Below are 15,473 nucleotides of genomic sequence, written 5' to 3'. Positions count from 1 at the left end.
AAACCTTACATATGAAGACAAGACTAGCAGAAAACTAACACAGTTGAAATTTATTGCACGATGTAACACCCCATTTCTACCCGGCAATTATAATGCGGAAAATATCAGAGTATTTAAAAATTTCTCGATAAATAAATGAGGCGTCACATATTTATTTAACAATAAATCACATCATCGCATTTAGCGGATACATAGCACTTTCTTTAATCAATCAAAAAAATACTCAACATATAATACTTTTCAAAACAGAACAACTTCTTTCATTAAAACAAGGCGGAATCATAGTTCTCAATCTTTAAAATCAATAACATCTTATTCATCTCAGATAAAAAAATAAACAACAACAATCATAAACATCATAAATCATCCCCCGAGTGTTACGTATCAGAGCGACAACCGACTCGAATAACATCAACTAAATCTTCATACTCGAACACCTGCACGTTACCAATATAAAGGCAACGGCGAACAAGAGAAAAGGGTGAGATATCAAATCATATAATTGAGCGCATGATAAATTGTATATTACGATCCAGGCATATATAGTTATCACATCACCAGTGTTAATATTGCCATATACTTCATACTTTCACTAACACAAAAATATCACATACTTCTCATTGCATCATAAGTCACACCACTTCACATTCGCATCAATTATATATAAACATATCAGTCATTCACTTGCAAGTAAAATCATGATACATCACGAGTATAAATCACAATTTTAGTCTCAAAACATCACAACATATAAGTCACTCATCTAGTCACAAAACATCACATATACATTTAATTACAAAACATCACATATACGGCTAATCACAAAACATCACATATAAGTCACACCAGACATATTCTGTTAATAGCATTCACAACATCGATATCATCATACTATTCACAAAATCATCAATTCACATCTTCACATACTTCCATCATTTAACAAGTCACAATATACAGTCACGATATAGTCACAAAACGTCACAACTATGAATCACATAAGACATATGGGACATGACTCATGTATATGCATGTGGTACCAATCGGAGCTTCAGCCCCCGTCACCAATTGCCCGAATCTGAGGCACGAGGCATAAGCCTTCGTCACTAATTTGCCAATCCAGGCCGTCACAGAGTATGCATATGAAATGTGACTCGACAAACAAAACATACACAACATACTCATCACAATCACTAGGCATACGCCCACGTCACTTATAATTACCAATTATTAGAGGTAATTCAACGTCACAATTAATCATTCATCTTCACTTAGTCACAAAATTATCATCACAAATATATACAACATCACATATTATCAATCATCACAAACATCGTCATATTTCGACACATCGTCGCAATTATACAACTTCTTATATAAACAAGATCATCACAACATCGTCATGTTTCGGTATATCACAACAATTCGACTTACTAAGTCAATTCAAATTAGTCTCATAATCCTCTATAAATTAGTCTTCTAATTAACTCACTAATCCACTATCAACTAACCAAAATTAATCACAAAGCATACTCCAATTAATTGTGCAAATTCCGCGTCGCTACCGGTTATCTAATTTTCGGTTATATTCTTAATATTCACGACTTTATGAGTCTTCGGGTTACACTTCCAAGTCACCAAAAACACAACTCAACCGGTTGATTCGGATACAATTCTATTCTTTACCGGTTATTCGATTCGTTCGGTTAAATTCTCAAGATACCGTTATTTACCGACAAACCGAATAATTAATCTAAGTCTAAGTGTTTTTCAATTAAATAGATTAATTGAGATTAATTCAATAATTAATTTAATCGACCGATTAATATCACAATTTTAACAAAAATAACACCACCACGTTAATGTACTAATTAAACTTAGCTACCACGTCAATTTTCATCAAATTCCGAACAACTAATTATACCGCTTAATTCGGCTATTTCGATCTAAGGGACTGTTTTGCATTTTATTAGTTCTATATTCACTATATAAATAGTTACTATTGTTTCTAATTATATAAAATTACTACTGAGTTATTTATATATTTTCTTTACCAATGTAACACATATTCATGAAACAGTGGAACAGGGCAAAGGAAAGAATTCCACACAAGACAAAAACAGTAAAACGAAATAATGAAGGGAACAATAGCAAGACAACCATCCCCAATTAATTTTGCTTCTTATGACTTATATACTCATCTGATAGCTATAACATAAAAACCACACATGATTCTATTAAGACAACACACACATTAACACACACAGCCATGCCGACGTCATCAAGACCATGGCTGCCGGCGGTCAACAGCTAGGCAAAAGGTTCTCTCGTTCTTATTTATTTCTAGAACGCACCGAATCAGTTCCTTTCCAAATTCAATTTCATGCAAAGCAGCAACAACATTAATTCCCAATTATGATTTTCTATGAACAACAACAATTAACACAACATAATACAATAAATCTACACACCCAATTCCCCACATACAATTGTTCATAAGCCCCATTATAGGAAGAGAATCCCACCCTTACCTTATCAATTGAAGCAACTCAATGGGTCTCCGATTGCACTTCTGATTTGGCACCATGAATGGAAATCTTCAAGCTCATTCCTCTTCTCCAAGACTTGCCTCTTTCTCTTCAAATGACAACACACCTCTTCAATCTCTGAAACCCTAATTTATCAATTGCAATTGGGCTTAGTCTTTCACTTCCTTTTTATTATTCTTCACAATTTAATTTAGACCCAATAAGAAAAATTAACTCCAAGTAACCAATACCTCACTTAATAATATTCCACCGATATAATAATTCAGACTTACAAATAATATTATTCTTAATATTATTTTCCGACTTCAATTTAATAATTCCAAATGTGCCCTTAAATAACACCGACAATCCAAATTAAACCAATATATCATATTTCCGGTCTAATCTTAATTACTCAGAAAATTCTCAAAACTTCAAATATTATTCCAATAATATTTCTAATACTGAAAATATCAAAACTCTTGATTAAATATCGATCCGCTATCCCGAACTAAAACCGACTAAATCGTCTCAAAATACGAAAACTTCACTAAACACTCTGAACGTCTAGATTAAGCGAATAATTAAATTTCCGAGCGTTACACACGACATATCTAGCACCACCCTAGCTATGCAAAACAATCAACTCCAACACAATTATATTATGTTGTAACACATTCACTGAGATTCCATTCTTTAAGCAATATCAAATTAAGGCATATGACATCAAGGCATGCACTTGGAATCAACCACCAAAGTGTTATATTGTACTCCATGCTATTTTTTTTAATCTTCATCCATTTCCACACATCATTTTCACCTTTTCTACCAGATTTTCAACCTCAATATCTTTGTTTTGGAATAGTTTTTCATTCCTTGCTTTCCAAATACACCATACAAAAAAATTACTTCACCATGTTTTGATGCATTCATGCCTCCCCCTAATAATCCTCCAAACTGGTCCAGCCGCAACAGATTTGTTTAGCCATCGACAAACAACATACCAAACCCCTACAAAAATGGACTCTCAAAAAATAAATGAAGCACAAACTCTTCATTTCCAGACTCTCTGACACATGGATCTTTGACCAATAACTTGTCTCCTAGATGGATTATCTTTTGTAGCTATTTTGTTTTGAAATATTCTCAATCTAAGCAAGATATTTTTGACAGAATCACTTTGTGCACACTTGGGCTCAAATAAATTTAGAGGAGTTGATGGTATGTGATATGAGAACCTTATACACTTACTTAATGGAATTAGTGCTCGCTTGATACCACTCTCCATTATTGAGATGGAAAATGGCGTTCCACTAACTAGAGAAATCTCTACCCCATTCAAAATTGAATCATATGTCACCCCGTATATATTGACCAATATCCTATTCCACAAGCCTCTCATCTCAAAGGTTATTTTTCACTCCCATTTTCCCAAAAGTGCAAAGTTAAAAATATTTAGGTTTCTAATTCACAAGCCTCCTTCATCTAGAGACCTACACACCTTATCCCAATGTACCCAATTTTTTTCTCTCATTCTCATTCCCTCCCCAAGGAAATTGTTTAGAAAGAGATTCAAGTTTTAATATAATACATGTAAGAACCTTGAAGAAGGAGAGGAAGTGAACTCGAGGCGCTTGGAAGACTGATTTTATAATTACCACACGACCCCAATGGATAGTTGTTTATTCTTTCATATTGATAACATTGATCTCACCGCCTCTACCATTGGGTGCCAATTTTAGATTCTATTGGATTTTCACTAGTTAGAAGTCCAAGGTATTTGAAAGATCTCCTTCCTAATTTACAATGTAGTAGATTTTCACCTCTGAAATATGTTAACCCCCACTAATAAACTCTTGTTATAGTTAACCTTTTAGCTAGACATTACTTCAAACAATAAAAAGTTTGCTTTGATTATTATAATATTGGACAATATTTTTTCACCAATGATTAGGGTGTCGTTAGCCTACTAAAGGTAAGTGAATCGATATTCACCATTTTCGAATTTAAATCCATGAAACTTCCTCGACTCCACCGCTATTTTCTTGACATATTCTGCTACTATAAGGAATATAAATAGTGATAATGGACCTGCTTGTCTTAAACCATAAGTTTCCTAAATTCCTTATTAGGGATGCCGTTTACTGACACTAAAATATACAACACTCTTAGGCATTATGAAATCCAACCCCTCCATTTTTCACATTTGTCATCACAAAGTCCAAAATGTTCCATTCCATCGAATAATATGCCTTATATAAATCCACCTTAAATAATATGAACTATGTTTTCTTCTTATTAGTCGCGTCCTCAATTTCATTGGAGACTTAGATCCCACCAAGTATTTATCTTTCTAATATAAAAGTCAATTGCAATTCCTATATAACAAATCCAATCACTTTTTTCAATTTATTATCCAACATTTTTTAAATCGTTTTGTAAATGAAACATATCAATAATATAGGGAGATACTCTGAACATTTTGTTGGATTTTTATTGATATCAACACTATAAAAGAACAGTTTTCCCTTTTTATCAATATTCCATTTGCATGAAATTCAGCCATCACCCTAAACAAGTCTTGTTTGATTTCTTTCAAAAACTCATTCACAAATAAAAAAGTTACATCTTTGGGGCATGGGATTTTAAAGCTATTACATTCCCTCACATATTACATATTTCCTATTCTAAAAATTATCGAACCAATCCTTTTATATGGTCACATTTAATACTTTTAAAATTCATGTGTGCTGGTATTGATCTTGTTCCTCTTGTCGAATAATGATTCTGAAAGTGATTAAAAATGACATATTTTATTTCATCTACTCCGCTCAACCTCCTTTAATTCGCTTCAAAGCTTATGATTTTATTATACCTTATTATTTTATTGATACATCCATGGAACTACTTGATATTAGCATCTCCATCTCATAATCATCTAGGTTTGGATCTTTGCCACTAAATAATGCAATTTAACTTCAATAATTTATGCAGTTTTATTGAGACTTGTCTCTTGATTACTACCTTATCTTTAGAAAGGCTCAACAATTCACTTTTAATCTACATTCTATTTAGGTATTCTTTCACAACTGTGATTTTTCCCGCTAAGTTTTGTATGGGGTCTTATGCCACTTTTTGAGTTTTCCTTGATCAACTTAACATTTTCTTTTAGCACAAACATTCCCTATCCATCCACATGCATATATCACCAATTATCCATTACAAATATATGATACTCCTCCAGATATTTCCAATTGTTTAACATCCTAAAAGGTTTAGGACCCCACTTTTGGATTGTTGTACTTAATAGAATTAGACAATAGCCATAAAGCTCATTCTTTATAAACCATTGTATACTTGTTAGCCATGTCCTAATCCATGCTTTTTATATAAGGAACATGTTCATCCAACACAAAGTCGAGCCTCCTGGTCTAGCCCAAGTATACCTTTTACTGTGCAAGGGAAGGTTTATCAACTCAAATTCTGTGATGAACTCGTCGAAAGATCTTATCTCTTCCTTTCTAAAAATTTCAATGGTTCCTTTTCTTTTTTATTATTTCTTAATAGAATTAAAATCTCCCATAAAGCATAATCTTTCACCTCAATTAATAGTTGCAACTCCGACAAAAGTACCACTTTTCTTCTTCCCATTACAAGGAACATACACATTCATCAATTGATTATTTTCTTGTCCTCGCCCCTTCTCCCTCTAATTATTAAAAATTATCTGAAATAAAATTTTCTTGTATCTTCAAATTATTGCAATCCCATATCACAAGCATTCCCCTGGATCTCCATTCTCCTGCTTTAAAAGCAAATTCAAAATTACCAAATCCCCGCAACTTTGTCAAAATGTTCATGTCAATCTTTTCCATCTTTGTTTCTTAGATACAAATTATATTTGTCTTATTATTTTGAATTAATTTCAACATTTCTTTTTTCTCAGCCAACCCATATTCTCCTTATATTATAACTTAGCAACTTCATGGATAACTGCTTTCTTTTAGTATTCCGCCTTTCTCCTCTCGACCAACCCCTATATCTAAGTTGATCTTGATTCCCTATCACACCTCTTCAATTCTAGTAAAATTTATTCTTCCTTTCCCTTATAAACCAAAAAAAAGTTTTTACCTAGATCCCTCACATCTTTGGCTACTTTTATTGCATTCTTGTGTAACAGTATCAGTATTTCTCTCCATATCACTACCTGCCAAATTGAAATCCAATTCATATGTTACCTTATTTTGTATTTGTCTGCGTTGACTACATGTACACCTAAATTCCTATTTTAGCCTCTTCCCCAAGGTCTCCTTCTTTTCTTTCGAAATTACATACCGCCTTAGCCTTCTATCTTTATATAATTATGTTGCTTGCTGTTAAGTGCCAAAATGTAGTTATTTTGTATTTGTAAATAGTGGCACTTATCGATACTTTTTGTTAATACCGTTCAAATAATACTCCGTTTTATGTATAAATACGTATACTTTGTGAATAGATGTATTTTCATATACTTTTATACTTTTTGATAGTTTTCTATTCATTTTGTAGGTATTGAGGCGTATTTGGAGCATGAGCAATAACGTGGCGAAGACACGGCTTCAAACGCGCGATTTTGAGCGGCAGAATCAATTCATTCGGCGAATAAAGCTCAAAACCAAAGAATAATAAATCACCAATTTGGTTGATATGTTATCATTGTTAGATGGGAAATTGAATAAGCTTTTCAAAGCTTCGAACCGGGCGCAAATCGGAGTTACGGTTCTCAAGTTACGCCATTTTTACTATAAGCTGTTTTTTTCTTGACAGCAGGTTTCGCGCGACGCGCGCTGTACCAGAGTAAAAATTATATAAATAGGGGGAAAATAGATATTTTAGGTTATGGTTGGATATTTTAGAGCTCCAATCCATCCAATAGCATTTTTTGAGTGGAAAGATGCTAGAAAACACATTGGAGCTGTCAAATGGATGATCCTGGGTTGAGTCCTTCATCAATCAGAGCCGACAAACCGTGGGATTTTTGGGTTTTTCTTCTTTTCTTCTCTTTGTGGTTTCATTTGTGGGTTTTGTATATATATACTTTGATCTCATGTATATTTGTTGACTATTATGTTATATAAAGCTTGCTTTCATATTTTTATGGATTATTGTCTTAGATTGTTGCTTTGTGGCTATGTGTTTGAGTTGCTATAGAGATGTAGGGCTCTAATGCTTATCTAGGATGATTTTCTATTAACTTAATTGCAGAGATGGATTAGGTTGATAATCACTTAGTGTCAGTACTTAATGCGTCTGAGTGGTCGTGTTTGTCTGAGAGATCGACATTTACGGGAAGCTCGAATTTCTCATGTGTTGTTTAGGTGTCTGAGAGATCGTCACTTACATAATGTTGTGGGTTGTGTTGTTGACATGTGGTAATATTGATAGGTTACAAGTTGAGTATATTCGGTCAATAAGTTTAAGTTTGTGAAGAGTAGATTATATGCAATACTTGATAGTTTCTTCTATTTGAAGAATGAATTCTTTTTATGTTCATAGTTACTTTTCAGTTTTTACCGTCTAAACCCATTGAACCTAAACTCTAGAACTAAGAATCCGTCGAACGGCAATTCAGTAGCACCAATCTCTGTGGACACGGTAATTTCCCGGATAAATATTTCCAAAACTTTTGTTGCTTGCCGCTTTACCGCTCCAACACTTGCCCTTATCGATCTATGTGCACCTTTTTGCTGCTTACTATTGCTCTTGATATTGTATCGATATTTATATTCACTTCTTCACTAATATGATATTTTCTTTTGTTCTCTGATGTATTTGGCTCCAAATTTTATTTTTTCGTAGATTCTTGGATAAGGTTATGAGCCTTTTTATTGTTAAAACCCAAGTTATTGTTTTGTTTCCCTTCATACAAATGATTAGAATTTACTTCAAATGATTTTTCTTTCTCCAAATTGCCACATGGATTGTTTTTGTACTCCTTTTTTATTTCGGCCCACTTGATTTAAATGGCTTTTACTTTTTGTTGGACCTATTGCTTTTTCTATATATTCTTGCACTGCCCCACCTTTTACACTCTCTTTTGTATTGGATTCTTGCTTTTTACTTTTGTCTAATGATATTGATTACTTGGGCCACTGTTGAGGTTTAAATCTTTTCACCATTTAATGGGTAAGGATCCTCTCCATTTCCTAAAAGAAATTGAGAACTCCATTACTATAGTTTTAGGGACATAAAGTCAAATAAATATTAATTATATGTCACATGTCTTAGATATGCGTGATTTTTACACACACAACTATAGTGATAGAGAAAATGGAGAGACAAAGAAATAGAGAGGATCTTAAACCCCATTTAAGTCACTTACCTTTACCTTCTCATTAAAAGATGTTGCCTTTTCCAAATTTCTTCCCATAACTATTCTTCCTCGCACCCTGAGCCATTATTATTTTTAGCCTCATTGAAAAATTGCTTATAATTACACCCTAGTTTCTACTCATTTTCTTCATCTTCCATGGAAGCCATTAAAGGGGGAATGAAGAAATAATCTGACTCATCACTATCATATTCCACCATGTAATTTGATCTTTAAGCCATTTCTCGTCTCTTTTTGTATTTATAAAATCGCAAGTTTCCTCTACAACTCTAACATTAAATTTTTCATTGTTTATTTTAATTTTGATGACTCTATAGTGAACTCAACATATGAAGTTCTCGGAAAAACCAGAGCCACATCTAGTATATTTACCTTTTTAGTCTTTTGTATCCATCTTAATGAACCTGCCAAATGGCGTTGTAAGGATCAAAAACATATTTCTCCTCCACGCATGGAGGAGTATGCCATATATTTTGCACCATATGAATCTAGCACCCGCAACATCTCTAGGTTTCCATCCTCTCACTGCAAAGAACCATTGATTGATAAACGATTCTGACTCCTTTTCATAGATTCAAAGTCTTCCTCGTCGCCCTCTTTTAAGAAACATCTTCTCAGCATCAAAAGGAAAAACTTTTACATTGATGATTTTTAATCCACCATACTTTTTCTATTGAATTAACATCTTCTACATTTCAAAGGCTTCCAATGCAACCATTTCCGGCCCAATTTATTTCTTCTTTGCTAATGTTAAATGATATTCCTCCCTGGTACTGAGACTCTGTTTTCTAGTTTCCATTTGAATGTTTAGGCCTCCATAATTATCTACCCTCTATCACTTGCTTTGGTTCTATGGATTTAATTACCTTTGCATAAGATTTACCTTCTATTTTAATACTTTGTCTTATGTTGGACCTTTCCTTCACGATCATTTTTCTTATTCCTTGCTTTTGATTTTAAGACCTTTTTACTTCTCCCGTGAACATTCTTGGTTACATTTGGTCTATTTGGTTTAGGGTATTTTGAAATGTTCGCCAAATCTTTGTATGAGTTGAACCATATGTATTTTGTTGGACTTCGTCTCAAACCTTTGAGGAATTCCTATCACTATGCAATGAGAATGAAATAAAAGAAAGAATATTTGGGAAGCAAAATTAGGGTTTACAAAAATAAAGGGAAGGAAGAAGATGATTCTCTGCAGAGTTTCTCTCTGCCTACAAACTGTGGAAATTTTGTTATTCACTTGCAACTGCAAAATCTGTGAATACAAGTTGTTATGAAAAGGGGTTACTCCCTCTATTTATAGTTTTAGGTTTGCTTTCTCCTTAAGCAAAAAGCCCAAAACATTAAAGGCCAAAATATTTATTTTAGACCTAAATCGAATCTGTGTGTAGCAACCTGCTTACAACACTTCGACAATTACAAGCACTTCGACACACACTTAATTCCGACACAATCGAATTACAATTTAACATATTTTAGTTGATTCTCCGCCAATCTCTCAACCTTTATTCCTTCGTATCTAACAAATGCAAAGATTCTCCCCCTTCTTGTTTCTCTTTCGAACAATGTATACATCGCCCACTCTTCCCCATTTTTCAAACATTCTTCCCACTTCTTTAATGCTTAAGTCTTCTGGAAGGTTATTCATGTAGCAGGTGATTGTCTCATTGAAACGTGTATTGGTGTAATCAATCTTGTTATGTTCCAGTCTTTTGCTCTCCTTTTTTTAGCACACGATAATCCAACACTCACCTCTCTCGTCGCTTTCTTTAGTTAGGATGTTCTTCTACCACACTCGAGCACATGATTTAATTGTGACATTTAACTTCACTTTTTTTTAATTGGATTGGAATTCTCTCCATTTTCTTTTTTCATTTTTTCTCTCCATTACTATAGTTTTAAAGAGTTTTATATGTATTAAAAATAAATGAGATCATTAAATGTCACATTATTACATTTATATTTCAAAAAATTGATAATAAAAAAAATGAAGAAGACATTCAAATGGAGATGATGTTGATCCCTTAAAATTTTGGGCACATTGTTGGCCACTCATAATGATCCCAACATCAATCATTCTATCAAAGTTCATATATGACTTTTTAATTCATTGCCGACGTTTCAACTCTACTTATGGAGTTATGGTAAATAACTCGTGAACATAATAGTGTGAATCTTGTGCAACCTTTCCATGCAGGTGGACAATTGTCCCTCACACTTATGCTGAACTTTGACTCAGTGCGGTGTAAAGGGTTAAATTATCCTTATACTACCTTTTATAATATTTTGCTTTTGTAAAAAGAAACACGAGTTAGGGTTTTGATCTCTTATTGTAGAAGCTTCATTTACCTTGTTGTAGGTATACTTTCAAAACAGATATTATGTTATATTTTTATTTCTTAGTTCAAATACTCACCTAGTTCTAGTTTAAACATTGTTTAGAGTTAGGGTTTTTTTATATGAGGCAATTGGAGGGGGCAATTGCTTATAATATATTTTGGTGGGAAGTGTGGTTTTCATGAAAATATATGGAGAATATAAAGATTTTCAAAGGGGAGGATTGTATAGGCAAACGTTTTTAGTGTTCCATTGCATGTGTAAGTGAGACGCCCAACGTCCAACCAAAGTAATCATGAATGATTATATATATATATATATATATATATATATATATATATATATATATATATATATATATATATATATATATATATATATAGGGGACGACTCAAGTGAGAACACTTGGTTATTATGAGAAATGAGAACAATGAATCACGACCATTAATTTTTGATTTTGTTGATTTTAATGGACTGGATTGGTTTATATATATATATATATATATATATATATATATATATATATATATATATATTTTGTTTTGGGTTATTTCTAATACACATAAAAGGCTCAAGAGTGGCATTGAGCGAGATTGAATGAAATAGATGGTATTTCTTTCTACTAAAGACAAATGATTCTTCTCTCCAGACATAGTCATCATCTAATTAGATTCAATGGTCACCCGCACATCTTGCATTTTCTCTCGCAGGCGGTTTTAACCGCTCATACTATATAAAGAGAAAAACGCATCATTTTAGATAGTGAAATTCATTTTCACTATCACAATATTCCTTATTCTTTCAATGACTTAGACGTTGGATTGTTAACCTTGCAATCAACTCCTCTATGTAGTATTACCCATTTCTAAGCTTAGTTAACAATTTCTATTGAAAATTGTTTAAATCTATCAAAATACACTACAGAAAATGTATTTCTTATTATGGATTTTTAGATAATATACACTATCAAAAGTAAAATGTCACATTTTTTGGGACGGATTGACCAATCATCAACTCTACATACATCTAATAACACAAATGAAATCAACAAAAAAATCACAAAACACTCCCAATAAAAACATTTAAAGAATGTTAAACAAACAAAAAAAGCCTTATTCTGAGTTACAATGAATATCTAAATCAGGCTTTGAAAGGCATAAAAAAGTTAAACCTAGTGTAAGATAACATCAATGAAACAACAAGTAAAATTTCAGCATATAATTGGAAAAGCACTCTTCACAGCTATTTACAACAAAATACAGTAAACATGTTGGAAATGAATGACTCTTTGTTTAAGCTTGGGGGCCTTACAAAACTCTTGATCCCTCTATGGACATAGATTTGGATCCTCTACTTCCAAATACTCTCTACATCTTCTTTATTCTCTTTATTTTTCTCTTAACTTCGCCTTTATTTTCAGCATTCTCTCTGTCTCTCTCACCTGCATGCTTAGAAGTCATGCCAGCTTATGATGAAGATACACTGTGAAATTCACTTCACTTTACATCTTTGCCAATCCTAACAAGTGATCAGGCAAGAAAACTTTCAGACTAGGTGCCTTGTTAGAAATCTGAATGATGTCCCCATCTTTAATGGCGTAGTTGATATGAGAACCATCAATATATATCACACCTTTTCTACAAGCCCATGTAGTGTTCATTGTTTCGTCGTGTTTAATCAATCCATGCATAGAGTCAGACGCTGCCCCAGGTGAGATAGGTTCCCTTACCATGTACTGGAGATCCGGAGATAAAATGGGCATCGGAAATCCACCTGCTGAAAGCATTGCAGCTGTTGAACCGGCAGCTGTTGAAACCCTTAGACCGCTTGATCTAATGCTAACTAGTGGCGAAAATGGTTGATTTTCCTTTGTAATTCTGCAAACAAATAAGCTTAATTGGCTTCACTAAAAAAAAGTACATGAATCAGAGGTTTGATATCTCACATGGAAGACATTACCTGAAGGAGAATCTAGAGATTGAAGCAGGACATGGATTTGCAACTAAGATATCATTGAGAGCATAAGTTGGCAAGTGTAGTGCATTTACAGATATCTTGATCCTTGTTAACTTGGAAGGAGTTATTCGATTTTCGAGTATACCATCTAGAACCTGAAAAAGATTTAAGAAAAAAATAGATAGAAAAAATATCATACTGAAAAACACCTACTAAGCTCATGTTCACACTTGTTCAAGGTTTAACAGAAAGGATGAAATCATATGATGTAGCACTTTTCACTGTTCATAGAATTTTAATTGAAGAATTAAGGTTTACTAGAAAGTTTCTTCCACCTGATGTTAAAAAAGGGGCTCCATGTAGATACACAAGTTAACTTAATTTTATCATTAGTATACATATAAAACAAGTATGAAGGGTGAAAAGATTTAAAGTTATAGCCTAAAATTACCGGATGTACCATGTATCCCTATCTACGAGTAAGAAATGTATCCTTTCTACAATAATAAAGGGTAAAAGCAGCAGTGCAGCATAGTAAGAAGGTAAAGGCCACTTCTAATTCCCATATGCTAATACAAGTCATAAGTTTTATACCTTGTTAAACCGGACACGCCTTTCACAGGAGTGTTGTTGCGACAAAAGTGTTTTCCGAGGAGTTCATGTATGAAGGAAAAATCCCTTCATTTGCATATACATACCAAGACAAATAATTCTCTAGAAATAAACATTTGGTGCTGAATACCAAATTTGAACAAGTCTTTCAAAAATTAGCATTAAAATACATCAAGTGAACATTAATTCAGAGAAACAACACATTTGTCCAGATTAAAAAGGCATTCCCTTAAAAGCCATTGCCCCGTGTGAGGCCAGCTTGGTATCAAATTATAAGTTAAGCAATAACCATAATATTGACACATGCATCAAATTTTAGAGGCCAAAACAGTATATAGAAATGGATTTTGAACACACATTTGTGTATAGAGGATATTGAACATAATGGTGTAGCTTTTTCTAATTTCTCAGTTGATTAGAGGTACATTCTGAACCTCAAACCTGTCATATCAACCAATCATTATTCCAGGCTAAAATAGCGTTGGCAGGTAGTTTTGGGTATAATAATTGTTTTCACATACGTAATTACAGATTTATCATTATAAGTTATAACAACAGCATCATCAAATTTGAAGGAATCAAGTTTTCATTCCACAAAATGCAAGCCTCTACATCCCGACCCTCAATCATAGACATAGTAAGAAAGAAATAAAATAACATCTACTATTTCTTCTAAAGTTAGGAAAGAGTTAATCTTACTTGCTCAAAGTTTTCAACAGTTGCAGCACAAAGATGACCAGTGCTTCTAGCAGCATCAAACTCACCACTGAATTTTTCCACCTATTATTACAAATAAAATATGAATTCATTCTAAATTCTGAAGCCAATATATCAATATTTAAACAAACACAACAAGTATATAAACCTCATCAATTCGAGTAGGATCAGAGTTCACTCCAAGAACAGGAATTTTGTCGTCCATTAAATGGCTAGCCAGCAGAAGAGTTCCATCACCACCAATTGCAACAACCAGGTCCACATTATTGATGGGCTCCGTCAAATTGTTTCCAAGCACTGCTTTCCATTCAACCGACTTTTTCCTCAGAATTTCTTGACAAAAGTATACGGATTCACCGTGTACCTTATGCCTATTATTCAAAAACTGCAAGACCTGCATTTCTTTAGCAGTATTAGAATTTCAAAATAAACTTACATTCAATTTCTTGGATATTTGCCAAGAAACAATTCATAAAACTCATCTATATTAACATGACATATAACCAAACCCATTTAGACATTTTATCAAACATGATGCGTGCAAATAAGAAAGTGTAAAAAAACTCAACCCATTAACCCTTACAAGATTCAATAACACAAACAAAACTGATCATAAGAATTGGGTAATCGAGTGCCACCCATGAAGCCATTATTGAGAAGAAGAAAAGGAATTACCCGAGGGTGAGTGTGGGAAGGTTGCGCTGATGCAACAGAGGGTTTAAGCAGTAGTAAGAGTCTCTTCATCGTCATTTGCTTTTGTTCTCTCAACTGAAATTGAAATTGAAATTGAAATTGAAAAACCTCAGATTTTTATGAGAAATAGAATATAGAAGTTAATTAATTAGTTATTAGTTAAGTTTGTTATTAGATAATTAATTTGTTAATATCTTGTAAGCCTTTTTGTTTAGAGTATTTTAGGTAATTATTTAGTGGAAAAGATTTATATAGAATTT

The 15,473-nt window shown here is 33.1% G+C and overlaps 1 protein-coding gene across 1 annotated transcript; it reads right to left on the bottom strand.

Moving 5' to 3' along the window:
- Nucleotides 1-12,285: 12,285 nt before the first annotated feature.
- Nucleotides 12,286-15,379, bottom strand: LOC131647751 (NADH kinase). The gene is made up of 5 exons (XM_058917599.1): nt 15,196-15,379; nt 14,669-14,914; nt 14,503-14,583; nt 13,195-13,346; nt 12,286-13,112 (listed from the first exon to the last, which is right to left on the bottom strand). Exons 1-5 carry the CDS (start codon nt 15,268-15,270, stop codon nt 12,737-12,739), a joined length of 930 nt encoding a protein of 309 aa, XP_058773582.1. The 5' UTR covers nt 15,271-15,379; the 3' UTR covers nt 12,286-12,736.
- Nucleotides 15,380-15,473: the final 94 nt, after the last annotated feature.

Source organism: Vicia villosa, linkage group LG2, assembly GCF_029867415.1.
Source record: "Vicia villosa cultivar HV-30 ecotype Madison, WI linkage group LG2, Vvil1.0, whole genome shotgun sequence".
Classification (NCBI taxonomy): domain Eukaryota; kingdom Viridiplantae; phylum Streptophyta; class Magnoliopsida; order Fabales; family Fabaceae; genus Vicia; species Vicia villosa.
The sequence above is the reverse complement of the archived record's forward strand: the minus strand, read 5'-3'. Positions and strand labels throughout refer to the sequence as shown.

What these genes read in the sequence shown, in the direction of transcription:
- LOC131647751 (XM_058917599.1), bottom strand. Translation starts at nt 15,270, where the DNA reads ATGACGATGAAGAGACTCTTACTACTGCTTAAACCCTCTGTTGCATCA. An exon ending in CTTCCCACACTCACCCTCGG is followed by an intron (nt 14,915 to 15,195) that starts GTAATTCCTTTT and finishes AAAGAAATGCAG; the next exon opens with GTCTTGCAGTTTTTGAATAA. An exon ending in ATCCTACTCGAATTGATGAG is followed by an intron (nt 14,584 to 14,668) that starts GTTTATATACTT and finishes TTGTAATAATAG; the next exon opens with GTGGAAAAATTCAGTGGTGA.